We start from the raw sequence: 20845 nt of genomic DNA, 5'->3' as shown, positions 1-20845 counted from the left end.
CCCCACTGTTCTGAAAATACAGGAAAAGATACAGCATCTTTTGAGGAATTTCTATTAAGACCATGAGATACCATTTCATACCCACTGAGATGACTATAATCAAACAAGTTTGTAAAGTGTGAAGAAGTTGGAGCCCTCATATACTGTCAGAGGAAATATAAAATGGTGTAACTACCTTTAAAACCACTGGTAGTTTGCTAAAGTATTAAACCTAAAGATTCTATAAACCCCGGCAACTCTATCTCTAGGTTATCTATATTTATTCAAGAGAAACAAAACCATGTGCACATAAAAACTTGCATACAGCTGATAGTACATACATATAGTCCTAGTACTTGGGACAGGGAAAGTAGGAAGGTCACTTGGAGTTAGGGGTTCAAAGCTAACCTAGGCAATATACAGAGATGCACACCACCAAACCAAAAATCTGTATATGAATTTCACAACAGCATTAATGATAATAGCCCCAAAGTAGAAATAACCTAAAAGTCTATCAGCTGATCAATGGCTAGACAAAATATAGGCAACGTTTACAAAGAGCAACAACAGAATGGAATGAAGTACTGACATGTGCTGAGACATGGATGAGCCCTGAATATATGCTATGTAAAGAAGCAGGTCATGAAAGGAAAACTATGTGACCCTATTTATACAACATGTGCGGGACAGGTAGAAGATGAACCTAAGTTTTTGGGTTTTTTTTTTTTGTTTTTTTGAGGATGGGTCTCATTCTGCAGCCCAGATTCTGGCCTCAGGTTCTGAATTTTGGAATTACAAGTGAATACTACCAAATCTGGTCTCAGAATAGGTAAATCTGCAGAAAAAGATTAGCCTAGGATTGGTAAGTGTGATGGCTGAGGTGTACAAAGGTTTCTTTTGGGGCAATATAAATGTTCTAAAATCTGGTGATAGTTGTATAACTTTGTGAATATCCTAAAAATCATTAAGGGTACACCTTGAATAGGTAAACAGTATGGTATGTGGAGTGTATCTTAGCAAAAGTACTTAGGCCAAACAAGCAGGTATACTTTCATTGATTTGACTTCAGAGTCCATGCCTTTAACTGCAACAATATTCTGCTTCCTAAAAATAGTTTAAGTCAAACAAGAAAAGCAGGAAAGAAGTTGAATTATGAAAGACAGAACTTTTCTCAGAGGGCTGAGTCTAGAGAAGACCAATTAACATAACAGTTCCTATGCCCCTACCTGATCACAGTAACAAGCTCACTGGCAGAGATGTAGGGGAGCATTCCGTGGCACGACCACCAACCATTCCCACCACTCGGCATTCCACGGAAGGATATGGGCTACCCGACACCTACCAACCATGCCTCTAACTCAATCACTATTTCCACTGATTCACAAGGCCCCTGTCGAGGCAGGGAACAACAGACAAATGATAGGAACAGACTTCCCTTTGAAACCTAGTTGCTCTGGCAGCTATGAACCTATTACATCAGAAATCAGTAAATGGGCATAAATTCAGGGCCACTCTAAACATGATCCATGTAGAGAACTCACTTCCAGAATTTTATGATTGAATGAATTAAAAAAACAAAAAGCCTAATTTTTTTCATACTATAGTATCACATCTTAAGGAGGAAAAAAAATGATTATCACAGTAGGTAACAAGACTTGAAATAACTCAGTCACAGCTTTCCAATGACAATAAATACCATACTTCATGATAGAGCTTTATGGGGAAAAATTACATTTAATAAGAGTATGGTTTTCCCAATCTCAAAGCTGAGAGAACTATTTCTACAAATGGTAGGAAAGAAAAGAGCTGATGAGTGTGCTGCAGTTAGAAAGCAGAGACACTCTCGAGTCTTTGGAGTGGGAGATCTATTTGCTCAAAAGAATCTGAGATGGGAAATTAGAACCAAGGGTGGTGGATGCTGTACATGTTCAATATACATCTCCCCGGGCCCTGGGGCAGTATGCACCTCTAAACCTCTGGCTTTCAAGGAACAAGACTTGGGGAACTACCTAGGAGGTGGCATTAGGAGAAAGCACACAAGGTGGGACAGGGAATTGGTCTTCTGGCAGACAGTTTAATACCTAGAAAGAAGAGTATTGTGGAGAGGGGAGATAGATAAAAGAGAAATATCTACTCCCACCAATCTCCTTCAGTTGGGAAAAGCTTCAAGGGGGAGAGAAAGAGGTGGAGTTCTGGAAAAGAAAGGCCCAGAGAAGATGAAGCTGAAGTTTCAAAGTTGTTCAGGGACTGGCAGCCACCAGCCAGTACTCAGATATCCAGGTCAAATAGGGGGAGGTAAGTGGACACAAAACAAAACTGTGTTAGATTTCCCAGTACTTAGGCATCTGAGGCTCGGAGGAAACTCTGGAGCTATGCAGATAACAATCAGCAACACTACAGCCAGCAATAGCAACCAGCTAGATCAAGGTGCGAGGTCTGGGGAGAGGCCAGGGGGACTGCCAGGGATGGGAAGGAGCCACAGCAGGGTAGGGTAAGAAGCCTGGGACAGGAAGCAAAGTGTAGCAGCGGATGCCTATGAACTGACTGACGCCGGGTTTTGGTACTGGAAGGCCCCACGAGACAAGGTCTTAACACTAAGTGGTGCAACTGGAGATATTTGGGTGTGAGGCTCCCTGGTCTTTGGGGAGCCTCAACCTCTGTGGGTTGTCTCAGCCAATGGAGGGAGGTTGGCCACCTCTCCCCCGTCAGCAGTGGGCTGACTGAGTTCTCCTAAGGAGCAATGTCCCTGGCACTCAGGATGGAGTTGGGGTCAGAGGAAAAGCTTCATTCCGGGAGAATGTGACACTGGCCGCTATCGAGAGGTACTGAGTTTGGGGCAGCCAATGGAGAGTTTTTCAGGATCCGACAGGGACTGGTGGGAGGGCTGGCTGGTGTAGGGAGGACAGGACTTGGGAAGAACCGACTCAGGCTAAAGGACGGCTAGTCATGGGGGAGCTTCCGGATGCCCAAGCCGGCGAGTCAAAGGCTCTAAGTGTGGGACAGTCTTCGGGGTCTGTCGGAGACTGGCCACTACAGGCTCTGAGTCTAGGGGTGGGCTAGGGGTAGGGTTCGAGAGTGTGACATCAGCTGGGCAGGTCCCGGTGGGAGGCGCCGGGTGCAGGAGGCCCCGGCAGTGAGAGGGCCTGGTCCGCGGCTGAGGGCTCGAGGAGCCCAGGGCAGGCCCGGCCCGTGAGCGCCGCGAGGAGGCCCTCGGGCCCGGCCTTGCCGCCTGGCGCTCACCTGCAGCACCACCTCTACGTCGTACGAGTTCCCCTTGCTCTTCTGGTGGCCACGGAACTTGGAGCCGCTGTAGAGCAAGCTGGTGGCCACGCCGGGCTGCTGGGTGTTGATGGGCGGCGGCGGGATGAGTGAGGCCGCGGATGTGGTTGAGGCACCCGCCGGCGGGGGACACTCGGTGCGGACCGGCATCGCGGGGTCCCCCGGAGCCAGGGCTGGGGGAGGGGGAAGGAACCGCCGCCGCCGCGCGGGAGCCGAAGCTGCGGGGAGGGCGGACCCGGGCGCGCACGCGCGGGGGAGGGGCCGGGGAACCACCCGCCCGCTGAGGCCAGACCAAGCGCTCGTGTTGCCACCTGGACCCGGAGACCTGCAAGCAGGGCCTCCCAGACCTGAGCTGGGTCTCCCTTCCCACTTGCCCTCGCGGGTACACACACACACACACACACACACACACACACACACACACGCACGCACGCACACACACACACACGCGCATACACACTCACTCACTCATACACACGCGCTCACACACACACGCGCGCGCTCACACACACACAAACACACACACACTCTGCAGCTTCCAATTGGCGCGGGCGCGCTGGAGAGGCGGGAGCAAGCTCACGCGGCGCTTCCGCCCATTGGCGGACAGAGAAAGCACGTGGCGCAGAGCGCGAACGGCCCTCTGGGACTTGTAGTTTTCTTCCCGTGGCGCGGCATGGAGGGGGCGTGGCGAGCACGTTTATGATGCTGATTGACGGGGGCGGGAGTGGCGCGCAGCGGGGCGCACGGCTGCGACGGCGCGCCGTAGGTGTCATGAGGAAGATGGCGGCGTGCTGAGGAGGCTGAGGGCTATGAACCCTTGGTGAGAGGTTTCCGTACAGAACCAGCGAGGGGTGTGGGGTTCTCTTCGCTCTTTTCCTGTACTCTGTTTCCACGCATGTGTCCACCCAGGTCCTTGGGCAGGATGTGGCGAATCTACCCCCGGCTGAGGGACCGGTGGCGCGGTCTCTTGGACCGGCGTCTCAGTGACCCCACCGTCTCAGTATGGCCGGGGCCAGCTCCGCAGCCTCCGGCCCGGGCCTATGTCCCGCCAACAGGTGAGGCCCGGACATAATGTGACTTTTTGGTCAGGAGCCAAGTCGGGCTCACCTGGAGGAAGGTTTCTGACGTGCAATGCGGGGTGACAGGCAGGGTTCAGGCCTATGCGAATATTTAGAGCAACAGAGTTCTGTTTCAATTTGAAAAATGACATCCAAACAAGTGCGAGGGTGACTTTAGGGGACACAGCGTGCCCAGGACACGAGATATTTGGCTCTTGAGGCTTTTCTCAATTTCCTTTATTTTTTCTTTTCTTTTTATTTTTTCGGGGATAGGATTTTTCTGTGTAACCCTGGCTGCTCTGGAACTCACTCTATAGACCAGGCTGGCCTCGTACTCAGAGATCCTCCTGTCTCTAGTTCCTGAGTGCTACCACCACTACCACCACCACCACCACCTCCCAGCTTCAGGGTTTTTTTGTTTGCTTGTTTGTTTGTTTGTTTGTTTTTCCTTTTAAAGGGGAGCAGGTGTCTTAGTTGGATTCAGAAAGGAAAATTTGGGCTTTCAATCAGGACATCCAAGGTCACAGAGCAGACTGGTTGAGGCTATGGAAGGCAAAGACTGACCTGACTGTGTTGTGTCCTCATGACTGTGTTGTGTCCTCAGGACCCAGCAGAAGACTTGGCACAGAGGCAGGCCTTAAGTCTTCCACCACACACAGCACACTTCCTTAGGGGTTTGCGGGCCCTCTGTCCTAGTGCAGTGCCACAGCCTCTGCATTCTCTGCAGCTTTCTCTAAGTGGGAGTTTATGCCAGGCTTCTTTGACCTACTAAGGACTGTAATAAGACTGAAAGAAGGTTATTTCATTGCTTCTGAAAGAGAGATTGCTACAAGTGAGGTTCACTTCAGTGAATGAAAAGTAGTGATGACCTCTCTAAATTCAGTTAGTTGTTTTGTGTTGAGGGCATGTGGTCTCACCTGAATGATTCTCAACATCAGATGCAGGATTCATTATGCTTACGAAACAATAGTTTGCAATATATTGTGATATGGGAACTATGAAGGACTTAAGAAATCACAAGGATGAGCGTGTACAGGGTGATTGAAAGGGCATTTAAACTGGGGCTTGAGAGATGAGTAAGAGTTTGATGGGGGAGAAAGGGGGTGTAACATGTCCAGAGGTGATGACTGGGTGTTAGAGGTCTTGCTGCAACACTGCCCTCATTAGGCAACAATTCCATAGGCAGTTTGGCAATTGGCATAAGAGTACAAACCTGGGGTCTGTTGTTGGCAAAATCTCTGAGGTACTGTGGTCTTGGGCATGTATGATGTTGCTTTCTTTGGTGATCTGAAGCATGAGATTGCCTTTAAGAATTCTTTAGGCTGTAAATCCCATAATTTCTTGTTTCATTTAGTGTGTATATATCTGTGTGTGCACTTGGCATGCACATGGAGGTCAGAGGACAACCAGCAGGACTTGGTTGTGGCTTTGAGGGACTGAACTGAGGATGTTGGGTTTAGTGGTCAGCGTCTATACGTGGTGAGCCGTTCAATGGTCTATAGCCCATGATTTTATATAACTGGGGAAGGGAGTGGATGCACCAGGGAGCTGATTTTTGCTTATCAGGACACAAACGAAGGCCTAAAAGTGGGGCAGAAAAAGCCAGTAAAGACAAAGGAAGAAGCTAAGAGTAGCGTCACACACATGTATCAGCTGCTTGGGAGCCTGAGATAGGATCACTTGAGGTCATGGGGTATGGGGAGGAGGAGAACGGGCTTGACTTACAGATAGCTCTCTGTGCCCCATTCATTCATACATTCCTATTTTCTTTCACCTTTGACTACCTACTATGTGCTAAATAATGCTAAGAGCCAACTGGTAAGTCTGTAATACAGAAGAAAAGATGGCAGATCAAGCACCTCCACAATGGAAAACAAAAAGCATCCATGCGCTTAAATTGACCCTTTGCCTATTTAGTGAACTCCTGAATGTGTTCCTTTGTTTATGCCGTGCCTCCCTAGGGTATGCTTTGCTCTTTTTGTCCTCCCCAGGTGGGAGATATTTTTGTGTATCTTTGAAGTATGTAAATTATTAAGTCCTTCTTCTTTAAGAATCCACTTGTCAATGTTAGGAACAGCTACACCATAGAAACTTGTCAGGAGAGGAGAGGCTTTTGAAGGAAGGGCTCGCTGTGGGGTTGGAGGAGGAGGTCCTGCAGTGCAGAGACCTTTGTGAGGCCATTGCCACCCTCCTGCTGTTTTCTGCCCAGAGGAGGATGTAGTTTGGAGAAGCAGCATATGAGGTAAATTCCCAAAGAAATAAAAGCTTGAAGTCCTGTCCTGTTCCTACCATTTACAAATTGCCTCCTGTCCAAGGCAGCTTCTCCAAGTTTCTGCCACTTAAGAGACGTTACCTGCTTTGCCATTCTCATAGGAGTGTCAGGGACCAGACGGCTATCTGCTTTTGAAGTAGAGTTTTATTGGAACAAAGCCACATACTCATACATATTGTCTGCTTTCATTATATTGGCCAGAACAGCCTAGGGTATGGACCTCCACTCCAGATGAAAAGCAATTTGGAAAATAGTGCACTTATGTATTTGGCTGCAAGAATTTTTTATTATCATATATTTATTTGTGTATGCATGTATTTGGGCATCCATGTGCCACTGTACATGTGGCGATGAGAGGACAACCTCTGACAGTTGGTGCTCTCTTGCTACCTTTACATGGGCTTGGGAGATTAAACTTGGAATCAGACTTGCTTGTAAGCACCTTTACCCACGGAGCCATCTCTCTGACCCTGGCAGAATTTTAAATACCTTTATTAAGATATAATTTACTTAAGGGGCTAGAGAGATGGCCCAGAGATTAAGAACACTTGTTGCTTTTACAGAGGAATGGGTTCAGTTCCCAGCACCCATATAGTGACTCACAGCCATCTGTAACTCCAGTTCCATGGGATCAGATACCCTCTTCTGACCTTGACCTCTGTGGGTACAAAGCACATACATAGCACATGTACATACAGTCAGACAGAGCACTCACAGGTGAGATAAAATTTTAAAAATCTAATACATATAATTTACTTAGCATACAGTACATTCCCTAGTATATATTCACTAATTTGAATGACCATCACCGTCAGTTTAAGAACATTTTTATCATGGTAAAAAGTAGTCCGTAGGGGATAGAGTGCTGGCTCAGGCTTAAGAGCACTGGTTGCTCTTCCCGAGGACCTGGGTTTGGTTCCCAGCACCTACATGCAGCTCACAGCCATCCATAACTTCAGTCCCGGGGGATCAAATGCCTTCTGGCCTTGGGCACAAGGCGTGCACATCGTGGATAGACATACATGCAGGCAAAATTCCTAAACACATTAAAAAAAAAAAGGCAGCGAGTACCCTTTAGTACCATCCACCTGCCTGGCCATCTCCCCAGCCGTAGGCAACCATTACTTCCTTAAAGATTTCAGTTTTAGACATTGCATTGTGTGGAGCTTAGGACTAGCCTTTTCTACTTAGTAATTGAGTATTTATGTTCTCAAGGTCTGTCTGTGTTGTATCATACATATATCCATAGTCCAGTCTTTTTATTGCTGAATAGCTTGGTGTAGAAATACACATTTATGGACACGTGAGTTGTTTCTTACTCTTTGGTTGAGTAATGAATGATGATGAATGATGCTGATACAGCACTTTTTGTGTACAAGTTTTTGCATGGGTTTGGTTTTATCTTTCCTGGCTATATTTTCTAAGCTTAAAATTGCTGGATCAAATGGAAATTAGCTCATTAAGGAATAGTAAGATTAGTTTTTGTTTTTTGGGGGTTTTTTGGTGGCGAGGGGTGTCAAGATAGTTTTTCTGTATAGCCATAGCTGTCCTGGAACTAGCATTGTAGAGCAGGCTGACCTCACACTACAGAGATCCATCTGCCTCTGCTCTCAGTTGTTGAGATTAAATACCTGTGTCCCCACCTCCTAGCCCTTAAGGTTGTTTTTTGTTTTTTAAGGTGGATGCAATGTTTTAAATTTCTAGTACTAGTGCATGAAGTCTCAAATTTCTTTATACCCTCACTAAAACTTGTTATTGTCTGACTTTTTTATTATAGTCACCTCAAAGGGTGTGATGTAGTATTTCAGTGTGGATTATTAATTACATTAATTATTGAGATGGTCTTTCTGTGTATCCCTGGATGGCTTTGATCTCCATGTAGACCAAGTTGGTCTCAAACTGCCTACCTCTGCTTCCTCAGTGCTGTGGTTAAGGGCACACACCACCATACCTGGCCTGAGTTGGAGGCTTTCTTTATATGTTTATGTTAAACGAATTTTGATGTCTGAAAACCACCACTTAGAGATGTCATAGGATTATAAAAGGTTAACTATTTTGAATTTAGCTTTAAGGTCCAAGACCCACCAGATGGCGCTGTTTTAAAAGATAACGGTATCATGATTGTATGGTTGACACAGATTTTTATTGTAGTCTGGGAATTGTAGTCCTGTGCCTTTAGGTTCTTAAAAGTGGGGGGTAGGGGGCAGCTCCTAAACTGTGAGTGGTAGAATAACCATACATTAGACAAGAGGGATTTAAGAAGGAAGTGACACTGAAAACCACTTGTTTCTGTATATGGACTTAAGCAACGTCTCAGGGAAGAAAACTAGAGGTTATTAATTTCTCATTCTTCTTATGACTAGCTTTTCAAAGTTGTTCTCTCCTGTCTTTGTTTTGTTTTTTGTTTTTGTTTTCTTATGGCTGCCTCTTTGTTTTTCATTGTTTGTATATGTGTCTGGATATATGTGCCACACATGCATGTGGAGGACAGAGACCATCTTTATGTGGTCATCTCTCCTTTCAAACTTGTGTGGGATCTGGGGATTGAATTTAGGTCATTGGGCTTGCATGATAAGCACATTTACCTGCTGAGCCATCTTGCTGACCCTCTCCGTGTGTTTTGAGACAGGGCTGCTGAATTGGCTAGGCTAAATGGCCAGCAAGCTGCAGGGATCCTCTTGTTTGTTCCCACTTCTTCAACACTGGTATTGAAAGCTACATGACTATTCTCTGGCTTTTTATATAGGTACAGGGCATTCAACTAGATCATCATACTTGTGAAGCAAGTACTTCATCAACTGAGCCTCATGTAAGCCATTCTAATCCTGAAAATTCTTTTCTTTTTTTTTTTTTTTTAAAGATTTATTTATTTATTATGTCTAAGTACACTGTAGCTGTCTTCAGACACACCAGAGAGGCCGTCAGATCTCATTACAGATGGTTGTGAGCCACCATGTGGTTGCTGGGATTTGAACTCAGAACCTCTGGAAGAGCAGTCAGTGCTCTTAACCACTGAGCCATCTCTCCAGCCCCCACATATGAACTCTTAACTGCTTGCTCAGAGGTCCTTTTGCAACTCAAGATGGGATAAGGATTCCTCAGTCTGGATTCCCACCATCCACATGTTCTTGCTGTCATTGAAGTCACTTATTCATTTTGCTCTCACTAGACAGAACCTCTGGAGAGCACATCTCATCCCCAAGGCTGGTCCTTGAATGTAAGGACCAGTAGGAAGACTGGTGTTTGCCCTGTGTCAAAACTTCAGACTGAAAAGCCCTGTCTAAAGCCTTTGAATATGAAGCCATTATCTCTTGGGTTCTTTTGCCTTTCTACTGTCTTGTTTTCTGTGTGTCTTTATTTCCTCTCTAATCACCTTACTATCCATACTTTTAAATTCTTATTCAGATATAGAGGTAGCCCTGGCTAGCAGAGCATGCTAGAAGATGAGGGTTATAGGAAACTTAGCTGTCCTGGCAGCTTTGGGAGAGTCGGTCCTTCACAGTCAGTTTCTGTCCTTTCTGTGTCCCATTTCTTTCACCCATTTCTCAAGCCTGTGTCAAGAATTGTTCTCACTGACTTCTGCCTGGCCAGACTTTTGCATGTTACCCAGTAGAGGCACCAGAATGCACAGTGGATGTAGTATACAACTTCAATCACAGATAGGAAAGGAGGCTGTGGCCAGCCCACCAGGTAGCAGATAAAGTAGGGAAATTTAACGGTGGCAGAAACTTACCTATTTTGTTGTAGAATGTGTGCAATAGTAGAATGGTGTTATAGTTTCAGATGATATGGTCAATTGTATCATTATCTCAGTGGCCAGAGCTGATAATTCTTATAATTATTCTTTTATAATTTTGTACATATATATTGTCTAAGTCAGTGTTCTATTGCTGTAAAGAGACATCATGACCAAAGCAGCTCTTATAAGAGAAGGTATTTAATGGAAGCTTGTTTATAGTTTTAAAGGGTTAGACCATATCGTCATGGTAGAAAACATGGTGGCAGGCATGGTGCTGAAGAAGTAGCTGAGAGCTACATCTTGATCCACAGGCAGCAGGCAGAGAGAGAGACAGAGCCTGGCATAAGCTTTTGAAACCTCAAAGCCCATCTCCGGGTCACACCTCTTTCACCAAGGCCTCACTTCCTAATCGTTCCCAACAATGCACCAATGAGATCCACCAAGCATGCAAATATATGAGCCTTTAGTGTCCAATCTTTGATGATAATATAATATTCTTCTCCATTATCCTTTCATTCCCTCCCCCCTTGCACCCCCTTTTTCCAACTAGTCCTCTTATTTCCATGCCTCTTTTGGAGGTCTGATAACTTTATAAAAAATTTAAAGTACATGAAGACAAGGATTTTTCTATCTTATTCATTATCAAACCCTCCCCAGGACCCTCCCCCTGCCTTGCACACATATGAAGTTTCTATAAGTTCCTGTAATTCTAACAAAGACATATAAAACAGATTATCCCCCTTGAAGGAAATATTTGGAGTTCCTCTTGAATATACAAGCAAGCTGGTTAATTAAATACATGAGTTAGAGAAGATGGGAGATGTTTTTGTTAGCTTTATTTTCTGTGTGAATGTAAATGTGTGATGTACAGGCTTGGAGACTAGGAGAGCCATAACCATCAAGTCCCGTTCTCCCCTTGTCCCTGCAGAGTCTTTCCCTAGCTTTAATCGGAAGCTGTTGAGGATACTGCAGACTAGGGCAGACCTTGAATGGCAATATGAAAATCAAGCCAATCAGTCAGCATTAGCAATGATGATACAAGTGGTGTTGTCTCTGGAGCCCTTTTGATGCTACTTTAAATTGTCTCTGAAAAATCTGTCTTACAGAAAGGAAGAGGTTTTATCAGAATGTCAGCATCTCACAGGGTGAAGGTAAGTGTCTGAGAAATCTGATGGCCTTTTTGTGAATTGTTGGGGCAAACTTTTGTCTCCAGCCAGATGACGGTAGCACTTATGTCAGTGTTGTCTTTGTGTGCACCAAGTTTGTTGCTAAAGGACAGGAATGGTCACTCAAATCCACATTCCCTGAGAACTTTCATTTGATCTTTTAAGGTGGCTTTGAGATAAACCTGGACCACAGAAAGCTGAAAACTCCCCAAGCCAAGCTTTTTACTGTCCCCAGCGAAGCCCTGGCCATCGCAGTGGCCACTGAATGGGACTCTCAGCAGGATACCATCAAGTTCTACACCATGCACCTGGTAACAAACTTGTAGCAAGCAGACTTTTATCATACAGACTTTGACCTGATGCTCCCCAAGCCTTCCTGGCAAAAACTTATAGTTCTTTCCATATTATGACAAGGCTCTGGGGTAGGCAAAGCTCCTGTCTGCCTATCTGCAACCACACTTAAACCATCTGTCACTGAACAGGTCAAGGGCTCTCCATGTCTGGCCTGGCTACTTGGTAGTCTGCTCTACTTGGAACACTAAACTGAGTTGTGTGACTGTTTTTCCCCTGGTTTCTGGACAGAAGTCACCATTAATGACTCCCAGTGCTCCCCCTACCCCCATTCTGTTTTATTCTTGTTGCTTGGTTGGTTTTGGGTTTTTGAGACACGGGTTCATATCTCAGGCAGGCCTCCAACTTGATTTGTAGCTACAAATGACCTTGAACTTCTGCCTTTACTGCCTGAGTGCTGAGGTGATGGGTGTGTGTCTCCATGTCCTGTTTATGCAGTGCTGGGGGTTGAGCCCAGGGTTTGTGCACACTAGGCAAATAATCCACATCTCAGCCATGTCTCTCATCTTTTTTTTTTTTTTTTTTTTTTGAAACAGTTTTGTTTTGTTTATATAGTTCTGGCTATCTTGGAATTTGCTCTGTAGACTAGTCTGATCTCGAACTCACAGAAATCTGCCTGCTCTGCCTCCCAAGTGCTGGGATTAAAGGTGTCTGCTGCCTCACCTGAGCCCAGCCTTTATTTTTCATTATAGCAGTTCGTCATTTGTTTCATCACTGCTTAGTCTATAGTGGCCTGTTTTCTTTTCTTTTCTTTTTTTCTAAAGATTTATTTATTTATTATATGTAAGTACACTGTAGCTGTTTCCAGACAGACATGCTAGAAGAGGGCATCAGATCTCATTACAGATAGTTGTGAGCTACCATGTGGTTGCTGGGATTTTGAACTCAAGACCTTTGGAAGAGCAGTCAGTGCTCTTAACTGCTGAGCCATCTCTGCAGCCCCGTGGCCTGTTTTCTATTTACATGTTTATTTCCTGTGACTTTCATAGCTTGGTTAGTGACAGAGGAGCAGTGGCCATGGATTTTACTCAGTAGTTCCAGTTGGAAGTATATGTGGAGCTCAGTGAACATTGGTCCACGGCCATTGAGGCCCCTGAAGCCCTGCCTCTGCAAGCCCCCTCGGCCATACAGAGAGATCCCCCTTCAGCCCTGTGATCCCTACCGTACTGCCCACCTTATGGTGCCATGAGTGGCCAGATGGTACCATGCATGCAGCCCTCACATGGTTCTAAGGAAGTATTGGGGTTAGGTGTTCTCATCCTACTCACTGCAGACCCAGATGGGCCTCAACAACATAGTCTACTTCTTGACTATCTAGTATAATCAGGGTGACAAGGCTACAAACTGAGGCCTGGAGTAGTCTCAGAAGCCTCCTCTTGATGAGCTAACACTAGGAAAATATCTTGATCCCAGTTTAATCTGCCTGACCTGTTTTCTGAGGTGTCAGACAAGCTGGTAAAGCTTTTTCGTTATTTTGAGTTTCGTGCCTTTATTGTATGTGAATATGTGTTTTACCTCTGTGGGCCTCAATTTTCACATCTGCCCCAAAGCATTGTTATTCAGGTTAATCTGATAGTCATGTATGTGAAAATATATAAAGCCCCTGAAACTTTGAGGAAGTTCACTCCTCCAAGAAAGACCACTGTGAGAGGCCAATGAATCTGGTGAGCACAATTGAGTTTGAAGACGGAGCCTGGTTTTCAGATCCCCTAGCAGATAGGCTGCTGCAGCAGTGACAGCAGCGGCTGTGACAATGGCTCTACTGCATGGCTCTGATGTGCCTGAACCCCACAGAGGGTGACAGAGCATCTTCTACCTTTTCATTAAGACCACATTGTGCAACACATCCTTGGACAACCCAACCCAGCGAAGTAAAGACCAGCTGATCCGGGCAGCTGTGAAGTTTCTAGACACTGACACCATCTGGTAAGTGACATTAGATGAACAGTCTTCTTGGGTGGTGTGAACCTCTTAGTCTATTTTGTTTCATTTGTCCAAAGCATATCAGAGGGGGGAAAGGCAAGGCCTTTGTCATTATTTTGCAAGAAGTCAAAAAGGTAGCCCAATTGATATGACTGAACCCCAGGAGGAGAACTTCTCAGACTGTTCTAGCATAGGGTACCCCTTGGACTGAGCTGAGTTGCCATAGAGATGTATGCCGTTCTCACAGGCTCCAGAATTATAGGACCCATTGGCCAACCCCCAGCAGCACATCTGGCCCTCAATGTGTTCATGTATTAGCATCCCTGTCATTACAAGTGGCAATAATCAGGGGCCAGTCTCTCCCAATTCTGAATTCTCCCCTGTGTCTGTATTTGCTTGTTGGAGAGTGATAGTAAAGGAACATCAGAGAAACAGCTGAATGATTGCGCAGTACTGGGCCTGCTGGCCCTATTACTCAGAGGCTTGGAGTCACCCCCCACCCCCAGGGATTGCTTGGCATGCTAGCATAGGTACTCTGAAAAGAAGGGAGTAGGAAAGCCTACTCTGTTTTTGCTAGGGAACAGTGGCTTGCAGGGAACAGAGTTCATTCTGCCTCCCTTTGGTAAAGAAGGCTTCTTAAAAACTATACAGGGTTCCAACAAATAAACAAAGGCAGTTGGACCAAGTTCTACCTGCCTCCACTCTTCAGGTCCAGGATTGGGTAGGGAGGAAAGGCTTCCTGCTCTGCTCTCAGCAGCTCAGCTTCTCTGCATTCTCCTCTGCTTACAAACTAGCTTTCTGTGGTGCCCTAGGGTTCCCATCCATGAGACTGTGCAAGTTAGCGCCTATCAACTGACCCTTCTGTGTCTTTATCAAAATGATTCTGTGGTGATCCCCTTGGGAAAAGGAGCCACTCCAGGAGGTGGCTAGGCTCTTGAGGTCAGCAGGCATTTGGTCCTTGGTCAGGAGCAGGGGCTGTCACTGAACTTGTAGCACAGCACTGTGTCCAGTGGGTATGGATCCCATTTTTATTGCAGGTCTGCTTTTGAGTAGCACTAACATGGGCTAGTTTGGACCTGTCAAGTACTTGGGAACTGGAAGGTAGTGGATTGCAACTCAAGCTACAGTAAAAGTCCCTGGAGGGCATGTGGGAACATGACCAGAACCCCAGAGGTTCTGCTTGTCATCAGTGTGGGATTTATCTAAGAAAGTGTCCAGGTAGTGAGCTTCTGAAGGGAGGCTAGAGCTGGTGCTACTGGCCCAAGTGGTTCCTTTACCCCTTGGCTACACTCTGAGCACCATGGCTTTATGGGACAAGACTTAGGAAGCTGGGTTGTTGGTGTAAAGTTTTTGCTTTTGCCCTTTGCATTTTCCTTTTCTGTCCCTCAATGAAGGACTTGTACTTTTTTATTAATGAAGGTGGTTTTTACAATGAATTAGCTACAGGGTGGAAGAGCCAGAGACATTAGTGGAACTTCAGAAGAACGAATGGGATCCCGTCATAGAGTGGGCTGAGAAAAGGTAAGGTGTGCAGCCCCACATGGAGCGTTGAATAGACCTAGGATTGGGTTGGGTGCTGGGGTCAGGGCCACACAGTACAGCTGCAATCTCAGGCTGCCTTCCTGAGCTTAAGCTCCCTCAGGTATTGAGAGGTAGGGGTTACCTTGTTAAACACGTTCCTCAAAATCATTTTGGTCAGGCTGGAGAGATGGCTCAGCGGTTAAGAGCACTGACTGCTCTTCCAGAGGTCCTGAGTTCAGTTCCCAGCAACCACATGGTGGCTCACAACCATCTGTAAAGGGATCCGATGCCCTCTTCTGGTGCTGTCTGATGTCAGCTACAGTTTACTCATATACATGAGATAAATAAACTAAAAAAAAATCATTTTGGTCATTGTGTCCCAAATAACTGCTACTGGGGCATACCATGACAAATGCAGGGGCAGCTCTAAGTCCCCAAGAAGCACCAAAGGCCCCAGCTCTCTCCCCCAGCAGGTCTCTGAGCCTTGGTTTGTTTGACTTGCAATGGACTAATCCAGCCTGCCTGCAAGGCTAATTGGGGAAGGTAAACCAGCAAAGAAAGCACTTAGCACTCAACTCAGCAGAGGTAACAACTCAAATTTTGGTTTTTAAAAAACTTTTTCATTATTATTATCTGTATTATCATTGCTGCACTACTAAGTAAACGTGACTATGTAAGATACACGTGTGCATAGACAGAGGTCAGGGTAGCTTCCTGCAGCATTGTGAACACTATTTGTGGATGTGTGGCTTCTAGAGATTGATAGTACTCAACGCTTTCCTTAACACAAGGCTCCAGTAAGTACAGAGTTGAACAGATGTTGATAAGGTAGCAAAATAAATTCAGCGTCAGCTCTTTCCAGGTGGAATGGGAAGGGGTAGTCCCCACGGCTCTGCCTTGTCTGCAGGGTTGTGGAATAAATACCTAGGTGATTTTCCTTCTGTTGTAACAATTTTCACAGAACTTATCACTTGTTATACATTTCCTGAGTCCTCACAATGACCCAGGCATCCTGTGAGGGACTATTTTCATTTGTTTGTTTGTTTTGATTCTTTGAAATAAGGTCTCACATAATCCAGGCACACTGGCCTTCTGCCCGTGATCATCCTGCCTCAGCCTTCTGAGTGCTGTGATCATAGGTGTGCACCTCCATGCACTGCCATCCTGAGGAAAGCACATGCGCCATATCTGTTGGTTTGGTTTGGTTTTTTGCTTCTGGTTAAAAGTTAGACTGCTTTTGGGGAACAGTGTGCCAGAGACATGCTCATGCCTTCCCCTTATAGGTACGGTATGGAGATCGGCTCCTCCACCAGCATAATGGGACCCAGCATCCCTACCCAGACCCGAGAGGTGCTTACCAGCCACTTGTCCTCTTACAACATGTGGGCTCTGCAAGGTACAGTTTGGGCTTCATGGGCCTAGAGGGTTGGGTACCTAGTGACACATCCCTCTTGAGTCCTCTTGAGCATGGAGGCTGGGTGGCTTTGATGTCCTACCCCTTTACTTAGTTCTCCAGGGTCACATAGCCTCCAAGAAAAGTCTGGACTTCGTGTATCATTAGTTTAGACCCATATAGCCATCTTTTAACCAATCATGGAGTGGGGCCTGGGGGATATGCCAATTAGCCCCGTTCAGGTCATATACTTATCCAAGAAAAGGCAGAGGTGAGTTACCCCAAGACAAGGAGGAGTATTCTGTCAGGAGAGTGTGTCAAGCTCAGGTGGGTCTTAGGATGGTGCCTCCTACCCCCTGTCCATGAGGGAATAGAAACTGACAGGCAGTAGGCTATCAGTTCTGACTGGGCTTGTGTCCCCTACCCCTAGGGATTGAGTTTGTAGTGGCCCAGCTCAAATCCATGTTGCTGACTTTGGGCCTGATTGACTTGCGCCTGACTGTGGAACAAGCTGTGCTTCTGTCACGCCTGGAGGAAGAGTACCAGGTAAGTTCTGATCTCAGTTCCCACCTTAACCCTTTCTGATTCAGATTCATTGAATTTTATTACTTTGTACATGTAAAAAAAAAAATCAAACTAAGGAACAGTAAAGATTGCTCAGGCTAAGGGTATGGCTCACTATATGCTAGAGTATGCTAGCCTAGTATGCTCTGGGCCCTGGGTTCCATCATCAGCACCACACACACACATACCCATGCATGTGAAAGGGTTCAGAGTTGTTCAGTACTCTCCTCGCCCCCCAACTCCTCTTCAACAGCTTGATTGGGTAGGACTTGTATTTACCCACATTTTATAAAAGAATAAACTGTAGTGTTAGATTATACTAGTTATACTGAGGTTTGTGTCTGTGTTACTAGGGCTAAGGCCACCACTGTGCACTTGGAGGCTCACGGCCAGATGAAGGTATTTGGGCCTCATCTGCCCTGCTTTGTGCTCCTGATATTTCTCCTGGATGGCAGAGGAGTCAAGGAGTAGCTGCTACTTGCACACATGTTTGATTTAGTGGGCAGGAAAACTAAGGTTTTCCATGCTGCTGGTCACGGTTTTATTTTTGGCTTGTCTTTGTTTTGCTTTGTTGAGAGAGAGTCCCATGTAGTCTAGACCAACCTTGAGCTCATTGTGTATCTGAGCCTAATCATGAACTTCTGATCTTCCTGCCTCAGCCTCTCGGATGCTGGGATTATGGGTATATGTCACAGTGGCTGGCTTATTTACATTTTTATTTTATTTTGGCTTTTCTGAGACAAGCCTTGCTATATAGTCCTGACTTGTCTGAAACTCAATCTGTACACTAGCCTGGCCTGGAACGTCTGAATATGCTCTTGCCTTTGCCTCCGGAGATCACAAATGTGTGCCACGGTGCCTGGCTTTTGTTTGTACTTTCATTTTTTCATTATTTTTATTCTCTCTTCTCTCACTCTCTCTGTATGTGTTCACATTTATGTGGTGCATATGCAGGTAAAGATACATGTATGCAGAAAACCCCTGTCTTGAAAAAAAACCAAGATACATGTGTGTACATTCTGGTAGAGACTCACAAGATGTATCTTCCTCAATTATTCTCTACCCTAGTATTGAGGCAGAGCCTCTTGCTTGAACCCAGAGTTCACCAATTTGGCTAGTTAAGTTGTTCTGGAGAGTCCCTGTCTCTGCCTCTGGAGAGCTAGGGCTATAGGTAGGCTGCTATACCCACTTGGCTTTTATGTGGTTATTGGGTCTGAACTTGGATCTTCATCCTTGTGCAGCAAGTGCTAAGCCATCTCCCCAGCCCATTGTTTGCATCATTAACACTAAGAACTTAGTGTTTCTTATGGTCCTGAGGGTCAGAAGGTGAATGTTATTAGGAGTTGGTTTCTTTGGGATTAAAAATCTTTTCGGAATATTTAATGTTTTGCTTGGAAAAATGCCAGGGGCAACCTATTTCTATACAGCAGAGGAGAGCCATTTACTGATGTCAGGCCACTTCATGAGAAGGGCTGATGTCAGCTGTTAGGACTATAAGGTTGGTACAAAACCAGGAAATCTGGCCTCTGGTTTGGACTCTGCTTTTGGCTACGGAATTCAAGCCAGGTGACCCTCTGAACTTTGGGTTTGATCCTGCACAAAATGAGGAATGACCTGAAATGAAGGTCATTTATCTCAGATAATGTATTTCAGTTATGCAAACCGAGACCAAGCAACCAGAAATTCAGGTAGCTTGTATGGCCTGAAATATTTTTTTATTCCCTGGTGATCTGGCCAGGACTGCTGGCCTCCTTCAGGGAGAGGCTAGCAGAGTGGGTTTGGAATACTCATGTCTGCAACCACGGTGGGTTCGGAGCTTTTCCCTCTTGTTACAATTCTGAGAGGATCTACAGCTGGCTTCCTGTGTGCTGCAGAGAATCACTGCTGTTCTGCTGCTCCTTAGGGGTCAGAACAAAGTTGCCTGTGGTCTGGCTTCATTTATTTACTGCATCCCCATAGTAGTGCCTATAGCCTTGAAGGACAATGAGATATACAACTCATAGAAGATGATAGTTTCCAGGCTGCTTCATGCTGGCAGCCTGGTCTTAATGTGAGATCAAGGATCACAATGGGCAGCCCCTAAGCTGGGATATGTTCCAGCCCCAAAGAGCAAAAAAGCCAGCCCCCGCTTCCTGGCGTTATTGCCAGATTACCCACCTAGGTCTTAGATGTTTGGTAGGATCGTGGCTCACCACCTGTAGCCCAGTGATGAGAATGGAATGTAACTCGGGTTACCAGGCAAGACTACTCACCTAGAAGCTTGTTTTTACCTCTCCTTAGATCCAGAAGTGGGGCAACATTGAGTGGGCCCACGACTATGAGCTCCAGGAGCTGCGGGCTCGCACTGCTGCTGGCACCCTTTTTGTCCACCTCTGCTCAGAAAGCTCTACAGTCAAGCACAAGCTCCTTCAAGAGTGAGGCCCGGGGTGCACACGCTGTCTGGAAGGAATTGCACAGACACAGGCTCCCTGATGTGGGCCTCCTTGGCTGTTGGACCTCTGGATCCTGTGATACTCTGTTGGCCGGTACCTACTGGGCTCCCTCAGCCCTATACCTGTGGGGCTCCCCAGCCTGTACCTGGGTCTTCCCTGACCTGTGTGGTTTGACCTTATAAAGAAGCATCCTGAGAAGCCCTGAAGACACAGTGTGCCTGACTTGAGGTCAGATAGCTTCCGATGCAGGCGCCCTTGGTCTGACCAGAAGTGAGGGAGGAAGACAAGTGGTATAGGGACTTTCTCTTGACCCTGATTTTATTAAATATTTTTTCATTCTGGAAATATATCAAGCCTCATTTTTATTTGAGCCTTGGCATTTCTCCATTCTTTTTGTTTTATCTGAGCTCTGTCACCATTATTACATCTGCTACTAATGGCTAGGAACCTCATGGGGAGGGCAGGAAAAGCACATCGCCACATGCAAGCCTTTTCCTGAAGGCCTTCCACACCCCACACCCCATACTCCCTGGCTTTTCATCAAATGATCTTTTAAAAGTGAATCTTTGGAGGGCTGGAGAGATGGCTCAGCGGTTACGAGCACTGACTGCTCTTCTCAAGGTCGTGAGTTCAATTCCCAGCAGCCACATGGTGGCTCACAACCATCTGTAACAAGATCTGGGGCCCTCTTCTGGTGTGTCTGAAGACAGCTACAGTGTACTTACATATAATAAATAAATAAATCTTTTAAAAAAAAAGTGAATCTTTGGTCTAAGCAGTTACTTATTGTTTGTTCTTCCTATTCTTTAAAAAAAATTTTTTTTACTCTTAAAAATATGTTGTTTCGGGCTGAAGAAATGGCTCAGCAGTTAGGAGCACTGACTGCTCTTCCAGAGGTCCTGAGTTCAATTCCCAGCAACCAGATGGTGGCTCACAACCATCTATAATGGGATCTGATGCCCTCTTCTGGTGTGTCTGAAGAAAGCAATGGTGTGCTCATATACATAAAATAAATCTTTAAAAATAAATAAGATAAATAAATGTGCCGCCACAGCCAGCTTTTTTTTTTTTTTTTTTAAATATGTTGTTTCTGGGTTAAATGCAAAAGTTGTCCTGGCCTGGTTACTACTGACGTGCTATGTCCTGCATGGGATATTGCAATGGTGTC

General features: G+C 45.8%; 2 protein-coding genes across 11 annotated transcripts in view; one reads left to right on the top strand and one right to left on the bottom strand.

The window, feature by feature from the left end:
* The window catches only part of Gid4 (GID complex subunit 4, VID24 homolog), a 28133-nt gene extending 24214 nt beyond the window's left edge, over positions 1-3919 (bottom strand). Inside the window, exon 1 of the mRNA NM_025757.4 lies at positions 3220-3919. Coding sequence (NP_080033.3) covers positions 3220-3408 — 189 coding nt within the window. The 5' untranslated portion in view covers positions 3409-3919. The remainder of the gene's footprint in view (positions 1-3219) is intronic.
* On the top strand, positions 585-20440 carry Atpaf2 (ATP synthase mitochondrial F1 complex assembly factor 2). Of its 10 annotated transcripts, none has more exons than XM_006533345.4 (9): positions 3868-4078; positions 9335-9397; positions 11434-11478; positions 11659-11804; positions 13673-13770; positions 15208-15288; positions 16572-16684; positions 17112-17227; positions 19526-20026. In XM_006533345.4, exons 4-9 carry the CDS (start codon positions 11796-11798, stop codon positions 19661-19663), a joined length of 555 nt encoding a protein of 184 aa, XP_006533408.1. In that variant the 5' UTR covers positions 3868-4078; positions 9335-9397; positions 11434-11478; positions 11659-11795; the 3' UTR covers positions 19664-20026. The 10 variants fall into 10 exon arrangements, 9 of the variants coding, with proteins under 9 accessions (XP_006533409.1, XP_011247326.1, XP_006533408.1 ...); NM_001364117.1 differs by having other exon boundaries at positions 4030-4313; positions 19526-20440; XM_006533346.4 differs by lacking the exons at positions 3868-4078; positions 9335-9397 and adding an exon at positions 585-2801 and having other exon boundaries at positions 19526-20042.
* Positions 20441-20845: the final 405 nt, after the last annotated feature.

The sequence above is a fragment of the Mus musculus genome, chromosome 11 (assembly GCF_000001635.26).
Source record: "Mus musculus strain C57BL/6J chromosome 11, GRCm38.p6 C57BL/6J".
Lineage (NCBI taxonomy): Eukaryota > Metazoa > Chordata > Mammalia > Rodentia > Muridae > Mus > Mus musculus.
This window is presented reverse-complemented; position numbering and strand designations above follow the sequence as displayed.